The sequence below is a fragment of the Agelaius phoeniceus genome, chromosome 3 (assembly GCF_051311805.1).
Source record: "Agelaius phoeniceus isolate bAgePho1 chromosome 3, bAgePho1.hap1, whole genome shotgun sequence".
Classification (NCBI taxonomy): domain Eukaryota; kingdom Metazoa; phylum Chordata; class Aves; order Passeriformes; family Icteridae; genus Agelaius; species Agelaius phoeniceus.
In genome coordinates this window covers 103,710,459-103,727,396 of record NC_135267.1, presented here as the reverse complement: position 1 = coordinate 103,727,396, position 16,938 = coordinate 103,710,459, and the positions used below count along the sequence as shown (strand labels likewise).

At 40.5% G+C, this 16,938-nt stretch overlaps 1 protein-coding gene across 3 annotated transcripts in view; it reads right to left on the bottom strand.

Annotated features, from left to right (window-relative positions):
• Window positions 1-16,938, bottom strand: part of ALK (ALK receptor tyrosine kinase) — a 307,302-nt gene that overhangs the window by 76,676 nt on the left and 213,688 nt on the right. For all 3 annotated transcript variants that reach the window (XR_013181530.1, XM_077176040.1, XM_077176041.1), the window contains exon 6: window positions 2,201-2,332. Coding sequence is in view for 2 of the 3 variants with exons in the window: in XM_077176040.1 (XP_077032155.1) it covers window positions 2,201-2,332 (132 nt within the window). In the remaining variant the exon portion in view is untranslated. The remainder of the gene's footprint in view (window positions 1-2,200; window positions 2,333-16,938) is intronic.

The window sequence follows — 16,938 nt, the reverse complement described above, 5'->3', positions numbered from 1 at the left end:
GCAGAACCATTTGGGAAACCCTTTTCTCTGCTTGATAAATCTGAATCGCTTTTTACCACACTTGCAAAAAGCTGATGAAAATATCCGTGTTGCTCAGGAGTAAAATGACAACTAAAATGCTGAAAGATGACATATGTTTTGCGTTAGGCTGCCACTCGTATATATCTGACACCTCAAACATTAGATCACTTCTCTGTTTTGTGTAAGAAACCTTATGCCAACAATATTCAGCACTGTAAAGAAGCAAAAGCAGAAGGATCAGCCATAGAACTGAGCAGGCTTGTAGGTGGATAGGCAGGCACATCCACAGCCTGGGCTCCTGCTCAGGCAAGCCATGCTTTTTTGTTCCTTGAGTGGAAGACAGTGCTTTTTGGACCTTTTGCCTGGAAGTAAGAACTCTCATTTCCAGTACCTATGGGTGAATGCAAGCCATGTGGTCTCCTCAAGCTGGGAGTGATGCTCTGCTAAACAGCTGGCTAAATATTTCTGCTTTTTACATTTTCTCACAGACATTCTCAGTACATTTCTCTGCCAACACAGCTGCAAGTGCCATGTTGCCTTGTGGAAACAGCTACAGATGAATGGAGGGAGAAAAGACAATCAAACCAAGACCTGTGGACAACATATGCCAGAGAGGCATTGGCTGCTTGGGCTCACCATGGGTACAGGGTGGCAGCAAGGGGCAAAAGCAGAGCCACCCTCCTGATATATGAACAACAGACTCACCACAAGTGCACCCAGGGTGTGAAAATACCAGGCAAGCATGTTCCTCCAGGCCTGCCCCATCCCATGTGGTATTTAGTTTACATCCATGATCAGTACAACTCCCCCTTGTGACCTCTGCTCTTCCCCCTGGGATTACTCCCACAAGGCAGAGCCATTTATGGCACACGGGCACCAAAGTGTGTCTGAGCATACAGTTGAGGGTAAATAATGTTTCTCTCTTTCCAATGAAATGAAAATGCATTCGACCTTTTTTAAATTATAGAGTAGAACACAACAGAAATGCCATTATGGGGTTTTAGAGTTCTATTTTAAATGTCTTAGATGGAAATAAGGTTTCAATTTTACTAATATGAAGCATTATTGGTTCTAAGAAGCTGCAAGTCCACAGTGCTGACACTGTTCCTGTGAATTTAATGCCCACTGAGTGGGTCATTAAAGAATATAATTTCAAATTGTAACAATATCTAAAATGATGGAGAAGCTTGTAATTTCAAGCTTTTAACTAGCTTCCTAGATGATCCCAGGTCAAACCAATGTTCTTCACACCAATAAAGTCTGTAACTTTATTTCTTTATTAGCAGAAGTGAAATCTGCTACAAGTTGTATATCACTTATGTTAAGTTCTTGCTAGAAACAGCAAACATGTTTTTTACATACCAAATCAACACATTTCTATGTAACCGCCCACAGGCTAGATCAGCTGTGGCACATACACTTGGAATAATAAACTCTCAATATTTATTTTTCTTGATCTATTTGCCCTGTAGACAACCATACAGCTGACAACCCTCTACTCCTAACTATTTGCAGGCTGGCAGATGGGAGGATGCTGGAAGTAGAATGTACAGAGGAATAGAAAAAGTGATAAGGCGCCTTCAAGATGGTCAAAGGAAGGTCCTAAAGTACCTCACAGCATATTTTTGAAAGTACTCAGGCACAGCAAGTTCTTAGAAAACTCAGGCTGCTATCTATCTTCTCCAGTATGTTATTGGACTATTAACTCCTGAAGTGAGGGTAGAAAACCAGAGGAATTACAAAGACACAGGAGTTGGTCAAAGACAAGCTACTGGCACTGCTCATTTTTCATCTAAGAAGTTTTCTCTTTCCTCTCCCCCTCTGCCACATGCTGCACTACATTTTGATTAAAGGCTCTAACCAACTACACATTTCGTAATTCTGTAAGGCATCTAGCTACTCAGGCTATGCTTCCTTTGCATTTTTGATCAGGACACTGGGAGGGATGAAGCACCAAGAGCATGTTAAGAAGCTGCTGCAGAACAGATGCAGGTGAGCCCAGAAATATCAAATGGTGCACTCCAGGCAGACATCCAGGAAATGGCATCTGCTATGGGGGATACAGGTCTGTTGATAGCACCAAGTGAGTCTGTTAGTGCTGAAGTCTCAGACATTAAAGTTCAAACCAATCAACGCTTCTGGAAAAGGATGGTACAACCTGGGGTTAGGATTTACTCACTGCACGTATCTCCCTCATCTTCTCCCTCAGCACAGTCCTGGATGAAGTCACACGCCTGCCCCAGCCTGATCACTGTTCCATTCCAGCAGCTGAAGGAACCCTCCAGAGCCATTTTTGAGAGAGAGGCAGATCCTAGAGAAAAAGACAACAAAAACAACAAAAACACTTCAGATAACCAAATTGCCTTCCTTTCAACCAACAGGTCACAGCATCCTGCATAACACTGAAGGGATGAACACCTTGTGAAATCTTCTCAATTCAGTACTTACTTGCTAATTTTTTTTGACCTATTTAATCTTGTCAAATGTCTAATAGTCCACCTAATAGAGAATTTCAGTTCCCCAGGCCTTTCTGGTGCTATAATATGGAAGGCAACTTTGAGGGCTTAAATCCTGCATCCTGCTCTGGTACTTCTCAAGAACAACACAATACACATGATAGGTTTTTAATTGTGTGTGAGTTTACTGCTGTACTGGCAGTCCTGAAAGCTGACATCCTCTTTGTCTAGCTCAGGAGTAAATATGGCTACAGGATTTAGAAAGAGCACAAACTTTCATCATGTTCTTTTGGCAACATGCGTTACCTTTGCTTTGGGTGTATTGTGTTGTCGTAGTCTCTGCAGGAGAGAAAACAGTTTAATCTCTACTTGTACTTTTCTTTCTCTTCTGTGCCTGCTCCTGCACTCCCTTGAGCCCACAGCAGCCTATATCCACCAAGAGACAGAAGTCACCAGTTCATTTTACCTGTGCTAAGCAGCAATGTGCAAAGGAGACAGCTCTCATGAAATGAGGTCATCAAACATTACAATTAGAGGTCAATATCATCCACTCAGAAATGATCCTGAGCAATTTTCTCTAAGAACCATCCTTTTCTGAAGGCACTCGATTCCCCTGAAAGCTGAGAAGTCAGATATCAAGTAGCCTGACAGGTATAATTTTCCTTACTGTAGGAACTCTCTCATCCCAAGTCCTTTGAGATGATACTTAGGACAAAGCCTTTTTTTTTTTTTAAGAGGTCCATGCTCTAGATCAGACACATGAAGGAGGCAGGAATTAATTCAGTTACACCTTGAAGCTGGTGTGCATGGAGGAGTCTAATCTTGAGAAATGCCAGAGTTCCTTCCACAAAAATTTGAGTGTGGGTGCAGTTCACTGACATCTTCCTGAATGTTCCAAGATACATTTCCAGTCACTGCTGGAAGACAAGCCTGGCAGAACAAAGAGATCTGTGCTGTGAATTCCCCACTGCAGCAATAACTGCCCTGTCTCATATTAAATGGATAAATGCTCCAGATTAAACCAAAGCCTCTGGGCAGAGTGAGCCATTGTTTGCCTAACTCATCCATGCTCACTAAACAGTGCAGCTACATCATGTTCTCTGGTTCTCTGCTACTACAGGGAGTTGGAAATCACTGGCGATTCAATTAGATATGCACTTGATATTTTTATTTATATTGCCTGCCAAAACTAAAAATTAATGAAGCATGTAGGAAAACAACCACTATTTCTCTTCCAGCTTATTTTATGGTGCAAATCATTCAGGAGTGGGGGGAATACATGCCAAACTTTATTAATAAAGGACGATAGATCCTCAAAAGGGTGTTCTGTGTTATTGTCAGGTCGATTTTTTTCCCTTCCTTAGAGCAATTCTGGCTTGCCACATACAGGCTGCACAATGCCCTTGTATTCCAGTCTGGGTCAAGGCATAACTACAGAGGAGAAGCTTTGCAGGAAATATAGCCCAAGTAACATGGAGCTGGCTGCTGACAATTTCTGAGGGCTCCTTGGTGAGGGTTTAAGGCCTTGAGATGGCATCTTCTTTGGCTTTGCTGAACTTCCTACAAAAAAATGGACCCTCAGAGTTACTGCTGAGAGCCTTCCCTATGTGAGTGTAAAGCTCTTCACGTGCCACAAGCCAGACACTTGAGGCTCAGGTCATGTGCAAATGGGCACTACAAAGCTGTGAAAAGGGACTCTGGTAACTCAGTAGGTGATCCCTTCTCCTAAGGGCATGCAGTGAGCCTGAATAGCACCCTGTTGTTGGAAGTACCACTCAAAGAAAAGTTAGGAGAGCACTTCCATGAGTCAGCAACATCATAACACTCTATAAAAGATCCTTAAGTTCTACTGAAATTCAGAAGTACTCTTGTCTCTCTGAATTACCCCACAGATGGTTTTGAAGCCCATGTTTAGTACCAGCTTTCATGTCCCACTCAGTTTATCTGCAATCTTTTCAGCAATGTCCGTGTTTTACTTCAGCAGCTGCAGAGATACACAGAGATTCAGAGGAGTGGTAATTGTAGGCAATAGGGTTGTTCTGTTTACTCAATTAATTATAACTTTTTAAAGGCACTCACTTTTCCAAGCACACAACTGCATTAACACTAATTATAATGGAACCAAGGCATTCAAGAGAACCTACTTGTCTTCCCAGGTGTTTTTTGTTGCAGCCTAGGGGCACAAATCTCCCGAAGCCAACTGACTGTAGTATTTGAAATATGTCAGATGCAACTGGGAATCAGGCAATTCCAGGAGCTATTCCTCCAAAACAAAGCAGCAGATTTACATGCTCATTCATCTCTTTGGAGACAGGGCTTGAATTAGCTCAGATTTGCATTAGACCAATATATACGTGCTCCTTGTATAGGTTAGAGAACACAAATAGCAAAGCTGCAGCTCGGGGAATGGCTGGGCTCTGTTACAGTGCATGATTTATTCCCATCTTGTTTGCTTGCTTACTGTGAGCACAAAGGCAAAATGAATTGGAGAAAGGAGACGATTAACTAGTAAAACAAATAGATAACCAAAAAAAGCCCAAATACAAATAATCCTTTTAATGGGCCACTTAATGCAGATGTTTGCATCCAAGCTCAAGGAAACTCAAATTTTAATTAAAATACTTTGCAAGAAAAACAGACGTTTGATCTTTTCAGTTCCCAGACCCAATTACTCCTGGCAAAGTGAACCAGAATGACCTGGATTGTTGAAGTGGCCTCAACTCACACACAGAAGACGTGTTGGGAAAGGAAAATGAATGGTATCAAATAAGTATCAGAGTAAAATTTGTGGGAGACATCCTTTATATTTACAGCAGTGTTTATGTAGCCAGTGGCATCCATAAATTACAGCAGTAATTAAGCTGTACCATGGCTGGCTTGGAGGCTTATAAATCATTATTTAAACAGCAACATTAAATAAATGGCATTTCAGGCTCTAAATTGAAAGTAGAAAAGTAGAAACAATTCCTTGGGGAACAAGAGCTGACTTTGTACCTCACAGGTCCTGCTTCTCAACACAGTCCAGCCTTGGCAGTGTTCAAATCCAGTACCAGAGCCTGGAGACAAATGACAGACTGAGGTCTTTACTGCCCATGCTTTTGGACTTGCTTTCCATTTCCTCTACCAGGATGGAAAGAGGAAAAATCATGTGGCTTAGCTTATGCAGGATCAGCAAGTCTCTGCTCACACTGTGGGACCCAAGGGGACATATTCCAATTCTCAACAGATTTTTTCTGACTTGGGTGTCTCTTCTCTCCTTCCATGTCCCTTGCCCAGCAGAGGAATCACAGTGTGCTGGCAAGCTCTGGTGAGTCTGTCTCTGAGGAACCTGGCCAGAAAGATTGTGGTGTTTGATCATTGCAAAAGGGGAAACTTTGTCTTCCTGCCACTACACCTGGCCAGGTGGGATGGAGAAGAAATTCTTGCAGGCATCCACAAAAATATCTCTTATCTGGCAAACTGTCTAGGCTCCTCATTATCATGCAGGGTTTAATGAAGCTGAACATAATCATACCTTCACATACTACATTCAACTTCTTAGACCATAATTTTAATTCTACCAAAAGCTTTTGGGACAAACACAGTCAGGTGAAGCACTCCTTCTGAGGACACATTAAAACAGAAGAGCTTAATAGGACAGTACTTGGTTGCTGTTTAAAAATTGTCTCATTTGTACTCTGCAAAAATTCCAAAGACCTGGGATAAATCTACAGCCTTGTCACATTTTACCAGCAAGCAGCTTCTCTCTGGGCTATCCTTTCAGGAGCCTCATTGTACAGAGTTGAGTTTATTTCAGTGGTTCTCAAGGCAAGACACTATATGCCCACAATGTGAAAAATTTCCATTTTTAATTGCATATATGTAGCAAAAAATACCTACCTATGGAAGTCCACCATGTTTATCTAACCCTATGTGTTTACTTCTCAAAACAGAAAGTTTCCTACTATTTGATTACATCTCTTAAAAAATGTTTTCCAATGGGCTAGTGCTGCAGCTTAGTGCCTCCACTAAATGTGACTAAAAATCTGGGATTGTACAACTTTGTTGATGATGTGTGTCTGTCACAAGTATTTGTCATTAACTCTCAATTTCTCCTGCCCCTCCTTTGGCTTGAGTTCAAAGCTTTGACTCGGATATTTACAAAAACATTACTTGGAGGATTGAAAAGTAGTATGAAAACAGAAGAGCTGCTGTCGAGCTATGAAAGGATAGTGAGAATTTGGGGGAGTTTCTGATCATTGATTTTTCCATGACTTGCCACTTCTGATGGCTACATATTTCCTTACTCTTTATCTCCTGTCCTCCAGCAGCACAGACATTCAAAGGCTGCTTTGTGCTGAGGATAGCCATATTCCAGGACAAAGTAAATTTTCTATTGATACAAGTCACTAATGCCCATGCTTTCACCATTAGAGAAGTTGGAAGCTATGAAATAAAGGAGGAAAGAAAGTGAGAGAAGTGAAAGATAAGTTCATATTTGAGAGGAGCAAAGCCATCCTTGGCAAATGGCCATTGAACTCCACATGATACAGGGCAGATCACATAAATCACAACTTTCACAGCAAGCTACACTGCTCTCATTTTCCAGCCACCCACCCCAGGACACTTGTATCCAGATCAGCAAGGAACCCGAGTAGTTGCAGCTGCAAATGAGACCAGTGAGAGAAATACTTGGAAAACACATTGTCCTCAAAAATGCTTTGAAAAAAAGACTGGATTCCATGTTTCTCACACCAGGCAGTCAAAGTTGGTCAATACTTCATAATTCCTGTCTTTAATATTTGTAACAACATTGTTACTGTTACTATCATTGCCTAAGGATGCATTTGTAGGAGGAAATATTCTCTTTTTTATTAGACTGCCTGCTACAGGCAGAAAAAACAGCCTGTGTTTGTAAATGCCTGAAAGCTCACCCATTCTTCCAGTTACATAAACTGCCTTTAATCTTCTTACTTCATTTCCTAAACATAAATGGGAATAAACTCATCACAAGAGCTCTGTGATGTTCATTTCATTAACGTTTGTAAGGAACTGAGATGCTATGATAACAGGCATAAAAAAACCTGTAAGGAAATTATTTACTGTCTTCACAGTGCAGCCTGAATAATTTACAGTATAAAATGAACACACCTTTGATGAAGGCAGGACAGAGGGCAAGAAATAACTTCCCATTGAGAGAGCACCCCCTGCCCTGCAGACTAAGGGTGCAGCATTCCCACAGTGAGCTACTACAAGAAGAGAAAACTTGCTCATTAGAGCCACGTAGAGATAGAATTTTCATCTCAAAGACAATGTCAACATTTCAAAATGTATCTAACCAGAAAATAAAAATACCCAAAGTTTTCACAGAACAAAAAATTCAAATCAATTCTAGGTTAGAAAACTGACTTTAGGGGTTTCAACACATGAGTAATGCCGTCATAAACCCCAGAAATTTGAAAACACTTGAATTAAAACAAAAATAAATGTTGGACAGGAAACTCAAAAGGGAACTTACTGGTTTGGAACACGCTCATGCCAATAATTCAGCCAGCTCAGTTCTAATGTGCTTTCTCTCTCTGCTGCCTCAAAGTAGGGATGCTGTATTTAGTACACAAATTTTAAACATCTGCTCCTTCAGCACCGCCTAATGCCAGCAGGATTGCTTACACAGAAGAGAGCTCTCAGCACACCTGAGGAGCTGGCACTTGCTCACTGCCACATTTTCAGTAGCAAGAACTCTCTCCAGAGTTGTGCAGCATTCAGACTATCCAGGCCTTCTGTGTTCTCTCAGAAATGTTTTTGACCAGGTCTAGTTGCTTTTCCTACCTTTTGACTGAATGACTTTCCAACAATAGTGTTGGTGTGATGTATTTTCCCTGAATTTACAGAGAAAAATAGCTTCCTTTAAAAACTATAATGAAATAAGAATGTGGAAAGAGAAAGATGGATTTCACACTCTCTCAATTTTCAATTAGGAAAGTTGGCTGAGGGTCTTCACCAAAATTGTTAAATGCAGTAAATTACATGATAATGTTTTCCCCTAGAACTAAATCCTGCACTAAATATAGCTCCTTCTTTTGGCTTTTTTTGCAAGGGCTCTGGTAACATACATATTTTTCTGGTGATTTGTTACCAGTCAATAAACAGCTCCAACTGCACATCCAAAAATTAACAGCAAACAAGTAAACAGCAGCAGTGAACTTTATAATGCAAGTGTGATTTCCATCCTACAGTGATACCTACATATTCTGTGTCATCTACTGAATTGAAAAGGGCCAAAGATGGACAATACTTATTGTATGAAATACTGTGCAGACATAGTCATTGGACCTTTTTAAAATTTCATCTAACACTGTAGATCTTTAAGGCTTTCATCCATAAATATGAACATTCTGACTTAGAATAATACAGTGGGATAGAGTAATTTTATTAAAATCCCAAATCTCATTTCTTTTGGTTGCTTTTTCTTGCCCTTGTTTCAGTATCAGGCTGTATTTGCTGTTTGTTTATCTTTTCCCTCAGATACAATTGCATCTTTCTATGTACCGCTGAATTTTTGTGAGATTAAAAAAACACCAACAAAAAGCCCTCTCCCCTAGGTTTCATGTTTCTCTTAAAGCAAGTGAATACTATATATTTGTAACAGTAAGCAGCCGGTTAAAAAGAAAAAAAAACAAACCCAAAATCCCCACAAAAACAAAGCAAAAAACCCCTTTTCTGTGACTTCCTGTGTATTTTTCAAAATTCATACCATGTAGAGGGAAAATAAAAAGGTCCAGTATCTATTATTAGCCTCTGCTATTCCCATCAGACTTTTCTAGGCCTGAATAGGCTTAGAGAACAGCTCTTACCAGGGAACAATCTTTTCCATGGGAAACACCAGCAAACTGACTGCTGGCTCACTGAAAGATGAATGCTGACAAAACCATGAGGTGGTTAAGATCTCTAAGCTTATTTACAGACAACAGGAGCAGATTTAGCACAGGTCCTACCTCAGCATCAAACATGGAACTGAGTGTGAAATAAAACAAGGCTGCTGGAGAAAAGACATGAAAATTGTCCTTCCAAACCTCATGTGTGCCTCTTGGGGAAACTATAAGAGCTGATTAGATAGGAAATACATGTAATTTTCCACCTTTTCTTCTTAGGAGGCTTAGTTCAAATCCATTTTCAATTATTAAAGTAAGTGCTGTCTTTGCCTCTTCTAGTTCTTCAGTTCCAAGCACAACCAACACTGACAGTATACACAGCAGATGTTTTTCAATTCTTGGTTCTTAAAAACAGTCCAGCAAGAAGACCTCAAACATCAATAACATTTAAAGATGATCAAACTGAGGTACTGGTCAACCAATTTCAATCACCTAAATGAGCCTGTAAATTGCCCAAACCAGACAATCTCTCTGACTCCTGCTGCTTCCTGTACCAGTTGGACTGAAGATGCCCAGATTCAAGGAAAAAGAAGAGACTGAAGAATATTTTCATAGTTCATCAAGAGCTGATTCCACACAGGTAAGATATAACCTCTCCCTCAATCCTGCAGTAGCAGCATCTCAGAAGGCTCTCTTTTAGCATTGCTAATCCAGTAAGCAAGAGAGGTATATTCATATGCCTGGTGATGAAAAACACAAATAAAGGTACAAGACTTAACTGTATTCAAACAGCATTTTAGGTAGGAATGAGATTTTTCATTCCTAAAACGCAATTCTCTTTCTGAAAGTGTTTTAAGTAGTCTCTCTGCTTTAGCTGTCAGCAGTATTAAGGTTTTTGGCCTTAGTACAGATGGGTTGCTGGGGGTGGCAGGTGGAATATCACAAATCAGCACAGCCCTGAGCATGTACATGGGGTCCCTCAGCAGAGTGCAGGGACTCATCCCCACACCACAGCCAGCCCCTTACTGTGCAAAGCAGCGGCCCCACAGTGGAACAGCAATTGTTGCTCCAGGTAGAAGCAGAAGCTTGCCTGGAGTAGTAAGTTTCCTGTTGTGCCCCTTTCCACTGTGCCAACTTCTGCAGTTGTGAGAAAGCAACAAGTTGTCATCACACAGCTGACTTCCACTCTGTTTGAAAAGTGAGCAACGATAACCTCAAACCCACAAAGAATGGGCAAAATGAAATTGCACCTGAACTCTTGCTGTGAGGGAGAGCAGTGGCTACACACAACAGGTTCACCACAGGGGGGGACTTCATGGGCATGGATGCTTCCAGCTTTTAGCTCTGGGGAAGGAGAAGGAAATTCTTGGTGTCCCCCCATCTTCACACATCACTGAACACCAGAAAATCATGGATGCAGTGAGTCAAGGGTGACTCTTCCAGCTGGATGCACCAACAACTGCCAACATCTCCGTGCTCTGAAGCCAGTCCAGAGGGACAGAGGGCCAGCACAGCCCTGTGTGATTGTGTCCCAGGCTGTGCTCCAAGGCCTTGCCACGCTTCAATGACTATCCCAGGAGCAAAGCTGCTGAAGGCCAGTGGCCCACAACATCAAAAAAGCCTGGAGAAGACTCCTGCCTGGAGTCCACATCTCTGCCTGAGGACCTCTATTCATGTTTGAATGTGCATGAAACTTATGAAAATTGGGAACAATTACTGAAAAAAAAAGAGATGTCAGTGAATAACAAAGTGATTAGCTCTGTGTAAGTCAAGGTACATACTGAGGATATCAGGGAAAAATGGAAAAAGTGGTAACACTACAATTCCAACATTACCACCCTGGTTTCAGGCAGACTCTCTACTCTCTTGTGGCATGCTGACAGACTCTTTGATTAATGCTTTCCACATGAGATCACTTTCCAAAAGTACAAGAAGATGCAGAGAAGATTGCAAGAGTTGACCAGTATCAGTACAGAGAATAACCATGCCCTGAGGTTGAGGTGCTTGTGGGCAGCCAGCAGCAGTAGAGCAGTTAGACTAAAAATGGAGTAGTTACATAATATTAAAATGGCTCTTGAACTTATTTTAAATACAGTGATAGGAATTTTAACAAACTGTTGCTATGAGTAAAGACAGATCAAGGAGACAGACCATGACTTCTCCCTCTCTCTCTGACTCTAGGTTTTCTCTAAAACCTTTACCCTTCAGTGAATAAATTGTGCAATCTACTCTCAGGAGATTTCATACAATTACTTCGAGCAGTCATTCTTTTAGCAGTTCTCATCTTTAAATTTGCTACCATAAAGTGTATGTCTACCCAAAATATTCCTTTATATCCTCTTTGTCAATAAACTTTCTGTTTAGTGCAAGCTCCCCTTCAAGATTTTTCCAACCCATTTTCCCCCCATTTTGCTCACTTATTCAGTTGGCCATTAATTAATCACTTAATTACTGTCAGCGGTAGTATTAAATTCTCACAAACTTGCTACTGCTGTTATTATGTAAAATGCTCCTCCCAGCTGGGTAGGTTTCAGCAAAGCATAACACCTTGTTGACTTTAGATAAATCTATTTATAAAATGCAAATGTATCTCTTCCTGGCAGGCAAATCCTTTACAACTATTCAACAATTCATTATACAAAATAAAGAATTAGGAAGAAACACACCTCTTCATCAAGTCCTAGCAAACAAACATTCTGGTAAAAAACAAATTATAAAAAGAGAATATGAAATAGTAGCCCCACAGCAAAGTAATGGGGTTATTCTGGTCTTGTGGCAAGCAGGGGTAATCGAGTACCCTCAAATACCCAGCCACACATGCACAGAATTCCAAATGACTGGCAATCAAAAAATAATTAGGTGTACCAGGAATTAAGAAAAGAGAAATATAAATCAATTTACCAGCTACAAGAAGCAATGAAATTATGTGTACACTCCACCAAACATCTATGGGATCAGGGTGCTGTTTCAAAGAAGGTATTGGTAAAAAACACCAGCAGTTTAGGACAGGGTTACAGCAAGCTGTATTGGATAGGACTCACTTGACAGTACAAAGTGCACAAATGCATTGAATAATCAAAAAAGAACCACCAAACTTTCTTTTGGCCATAATATAGAGGAGATCTCAGAGCTACTTTGCATGTGTCTACATTTGATCTTGAAGTATCAATTTAAAAGCCCAAGGAGTCACTGACATAAATTTTTGAACACATTTCATTGGGAATTCCCTCTGGCAGGGGCTGTCTGGACAAGGGCAGCCATCTTAGGGGACAGACACTCCTCCTGATTTTTACTCTGCCCCACTGGTCACTGTATTTGCACTTCCATTCACCTTAAGCTGCGCATGGTGCTACAGTAAAGTTATACTGGGTGCAAAGGTTTTATATGTCCACTATATATTTTTTACAAAGAGAATAGTTAAAATACCTGACTTCCAGCTCTCCCAGGGCTTTAACTTAATGGGATGTGGATGCAGTTCACCACCATAAAGAATGTCACTGGCTTACAGCACTGCAGTATCTCAAAGCCAGGAAGGCAACCCGTAGGACACAGGGAAGGTTCATACAGAAAGTTTACTGAAACACCAGCAACAAAATCAACTGCCCTGCTCCTTCCCCCAGGAAAAATGCCTTGCCTCCTTTTCCAGAATCTCTTGAGAGACAGCAGCAGGACTCTTGTGCAGCTGCACTTACAGCAAAGGCTCTCAGCTCCACTTGGACCATGCCCTTGCTTCCCATCCCACAGGTCATTACTGCTGCTTTTTAGTGAGCAATATAATTTTAAACAGTCTGTCAATGAGGTATCACAAAGATGATAAAAGTGCCTTGCCCTAGCATCTAATGTGGATAAAATCAATGATCCAAGGTCCCATGGGTGGTGACAGGGTCGGAAAGCTCAGAGGCCTCTGGGCTCACAGCAGCAGCAGCTGCATTCTCTGTTCAGCAGAGCAGTAGGGCAGCTCAGGGAACTGAGATCTGGCAAAGACAGGGTGCCAAATCCAAGTTATCAGTCAGCCAGGGTATTCTTGGAAATAAAAAGCCTGGTATCCTTTCCCCAGTACTCAGGGAAATGAAGAAAGAATTAAATAATCAAGAACTGAGCACAAAACAGCTCAAACACAGCAGTCCAGCATCTTTTCTTGGAGTCCTTCAAACCAGACTCCCTCTGTGCGTGTAGGGGCCTTGCACTGCTAGCAAATGACCTCCAGAAATGCTGCCTAACAAGTCAGGAATCTGATGGTCAGGATTTCCAAAATTGTTCATTTGTTGTGACCTTGGATGAGCCTCTTTGCTTGACAAAGACTTTGGATAAGTATCTTTTTGCTGTGACAGAAAAAAAAAACCACCCTAAAAAACCATTTTGTGGGGAATATATGGCCTTGCTTCTTTTTAGAATAGCATAATTTTTTTCATGGAAAAAAAAATCTCATTTTTAAGAGCTATCTAAAATGAAAATGTCTCCTGTAGAGGAAAATGTTTGCTCAGCAGTACTTCAAAAGATTATATTTGACCTGAAATAAAACATTGGTTAGCTTCAGGAAACTTGCTATTGTTCAAAATTTTTTTCAGTTCATATATTTCATGCTTTCTTTATGCCTTTTAACATATTTTCCAATAAAAAAAAAAACCTCCTTGAATCCAGGGAGAAAGTGTGAAAACTTGTTTTCTTCCATTAATTTTTTTTTTTATTTTGCTTTGCCAAAAAACATATTATGTTTGCACTTGGAATAGCTTTGTCCCACCAGGTTGCTTTTTTAACGAGCTAGAATAAAAACAAGCTAGAATAGATGTATATAATAAAAATAATAGAATATATATATTAGAAAATTATAATATATATATATAATAAAGTTATATATATTATAGACTATATTTATTATAAAAATTATATATATATATATATATATATATATATATATATATATATAAAAAAAAATAAGCACGCTGCTCACTCCATGTAAGACCATGGAAGCTCTCAAGTGGAAGGTGACACCAAGTGTGCCACCAAATGCTGGTCACAAGAACAGGGTGACAGAATCACTGGAGCCCCTGCCACATGCTAGTGCAGCATGTCTGAGAGAGCTCTGGGTCATTTCAGCTTGGTCCTGTCCCCTGAAGTCTCCTCACTCAGAGCACCAAAGACACAACTTTTTACCATGTTAGCACTGACAGGGCTGACTACGCTCTCTCCACTTGTCACACATCAAGCCATGGAAATGGCAGCAAAACTCAGGTTTGGCTGAGGGAACCTCAGATGTGGAAAGCAGCACAAAACCAGCCATGAGGCCTGAACATTCTCACATGGGCACTGGAGAGTTATTATACTGCTATTTCCATCTCAGTGAGGAACAGCGTGGAAAACAGTTAAAGTAAACTCAACATTAAAAAATTCACTGACAATTAAGATGACAGATTAAACTGATCTACATGCAATCTGCAAACTGATCTGGCATTCACTGATTAATGCAGTAAATTAGATACTAACATCTCTCATGCAATGTTATAAATCACTACTTTGCCTCAGCAATGCATATTTGGTGTCAAACAATTTTTGATGCTGGCTAAGTTATTAAATTTTCTGTAGATGAAGCACTGAATATCTGTTACAGTTTTAGGATGAGATGATGAAAAGACACTTCCAATTTCTGATCAAAGTTACTTGATACTGCTCAGAATTCCAAAATCCAAGTGGAAATTGCTTTTCACTGTAGTAAAAAACAGCAAAAGAAACCTAACAGCACCAAGTCTGGACCCAAACATCTTTTAAGTGGATGCACACACTTGAAGGTAGAGAGATGCTTTAGAAACACAATATATTTCTCAAAAATGGTACTTTCATGACACACCCATCTCTGAGTCTTACAGACTTGGTAAAATACAGAGCTCCTTCTTGAAGAAATTGCAGCAAGAACTGCCCTCCAGAAGATCTGAGTATTTGGCCCAAATACTGCAAACAAGGCAGAGTCTGTCTCTTGTGCTTTTCTCTGGGTGTTGCTCACTGTGAGTCAACAGACCCCCAAGCACTTTCAACTGCACTGTCACAAATTCACAAGGTGAGGGTATCCCCCCCTCCACAAGTTCCTGGCAGTGCAAGGCTCCAGCCTTAGCAACACCACTTCAGCTCACAGCTGTCAGCACTAATGAGTTAAAGCAGACTGTGGTGAGATCCTGGAGTTATTTGTAGCTGTGGAACAGGTGAGTCCCTCTGGTTTGCAGGTATGCATCCTTCCCCAGCTGCACTGGCAGGAGAGGTTATTGCCTCCATCTGTTCACCACTGCTTTCCCTCCTGATCCGCTGATCAGGCAGCATGTGCAAGTACTCCCTAATTTATTTCAGGCAAAGTCAGACAGGTGACACCAGTACAGCAATTCTTACCTACCCAAGGATTTTTTGTGACCCTCTCTCATTTCTAAGTGACAGCTGCTCTCTGGTCTGTGTTGAAGCATCTCCCAGACTCATGTGACCCACTGAAAGGCTGTTCTCTAGTCCCTTTTAAAAACCATCATTCTAATATGAGAGATAATTCTGATACATGATAATGCTCTTACTAGCCCATGCAAAGCACTTTGTGCAAGAGGGAGTATTTCCCTTTCCTCTTTTCAAAGAGGGCATACTGTGGAACATCAGGCTGCTAACTCCCTTTACCTTTGCAGCTTTGGGAAAACTCAAACACAGCTTGGTCTTTATCTGAAATATTCAGATCAAGTCCGCTTCTAAACCAAGGGGAATGGGAAAAAAGAAACTGCAAGTATGGTCAAACTCTGAGGAAATTGTCTCTCAATTTAGAACTGCACAAGAGGGACCTCTCTTTAAATCAAAGGTGGAAATAAAAGGATTGGGTTATGTACAGGAAATTATTAAAGCTTTTTTTTTTTTTTTAATAGTATTAAAACAGAATGGTCATGAAACAAAAAGCCCCAAAGAACATCACACCTGGTACAATTTTCTCTTCAGTAAAAAAGTTGGGTTTAAATTTTTCCCGTAAAGAAGAAACATTGATTACATTAATATAATGGAACAGAAATTCCCTGACATGCATCTTAACAGTGCATCATGCCTAAGAATTCCTGTCAGTTGAAATTTAGTCTAGAACTCAATGATCACCAGGAACTGGATCTGAAATTACTTACTCCTGAATGTAACAAGATATCCTTTCAGAAGCAGGCTGAATTAAGGTTCAAGACAAATGCTGCATATAATATAGATCTTAACCTCATTTAGAAGCAATGTTGTTTAAGGCTGTATTAAGGGATTGAGTTACTGCTTCTGCTTAAACAGAAGTGACAGAGTCATTCACAAGGGTAATAAAAATAAACAAGATAATGCAATAGAAGGAATTGCACCTCCTGGTAAGGAAGTAAGTGAAAAATTAATGTGGATCTTCTATTACCACTCTTTGGGAAGCAGCATGGGATCCAATCTCCAATTGCAACTCAATTTAAGTAGACTTTTCAAAAAGCCTGATTTGGGGTCTCAAATATGATCTACAGGACTCCATTAGAAGGCTCTGGGTTGTAGCTCTGCTGCTACCAACGCCCACTTCACTCTTCACAAACCACTTCTGTATCTGAATGTTCCTCCCTGAATGTGAAAGAAAGAACTGTGTTTGT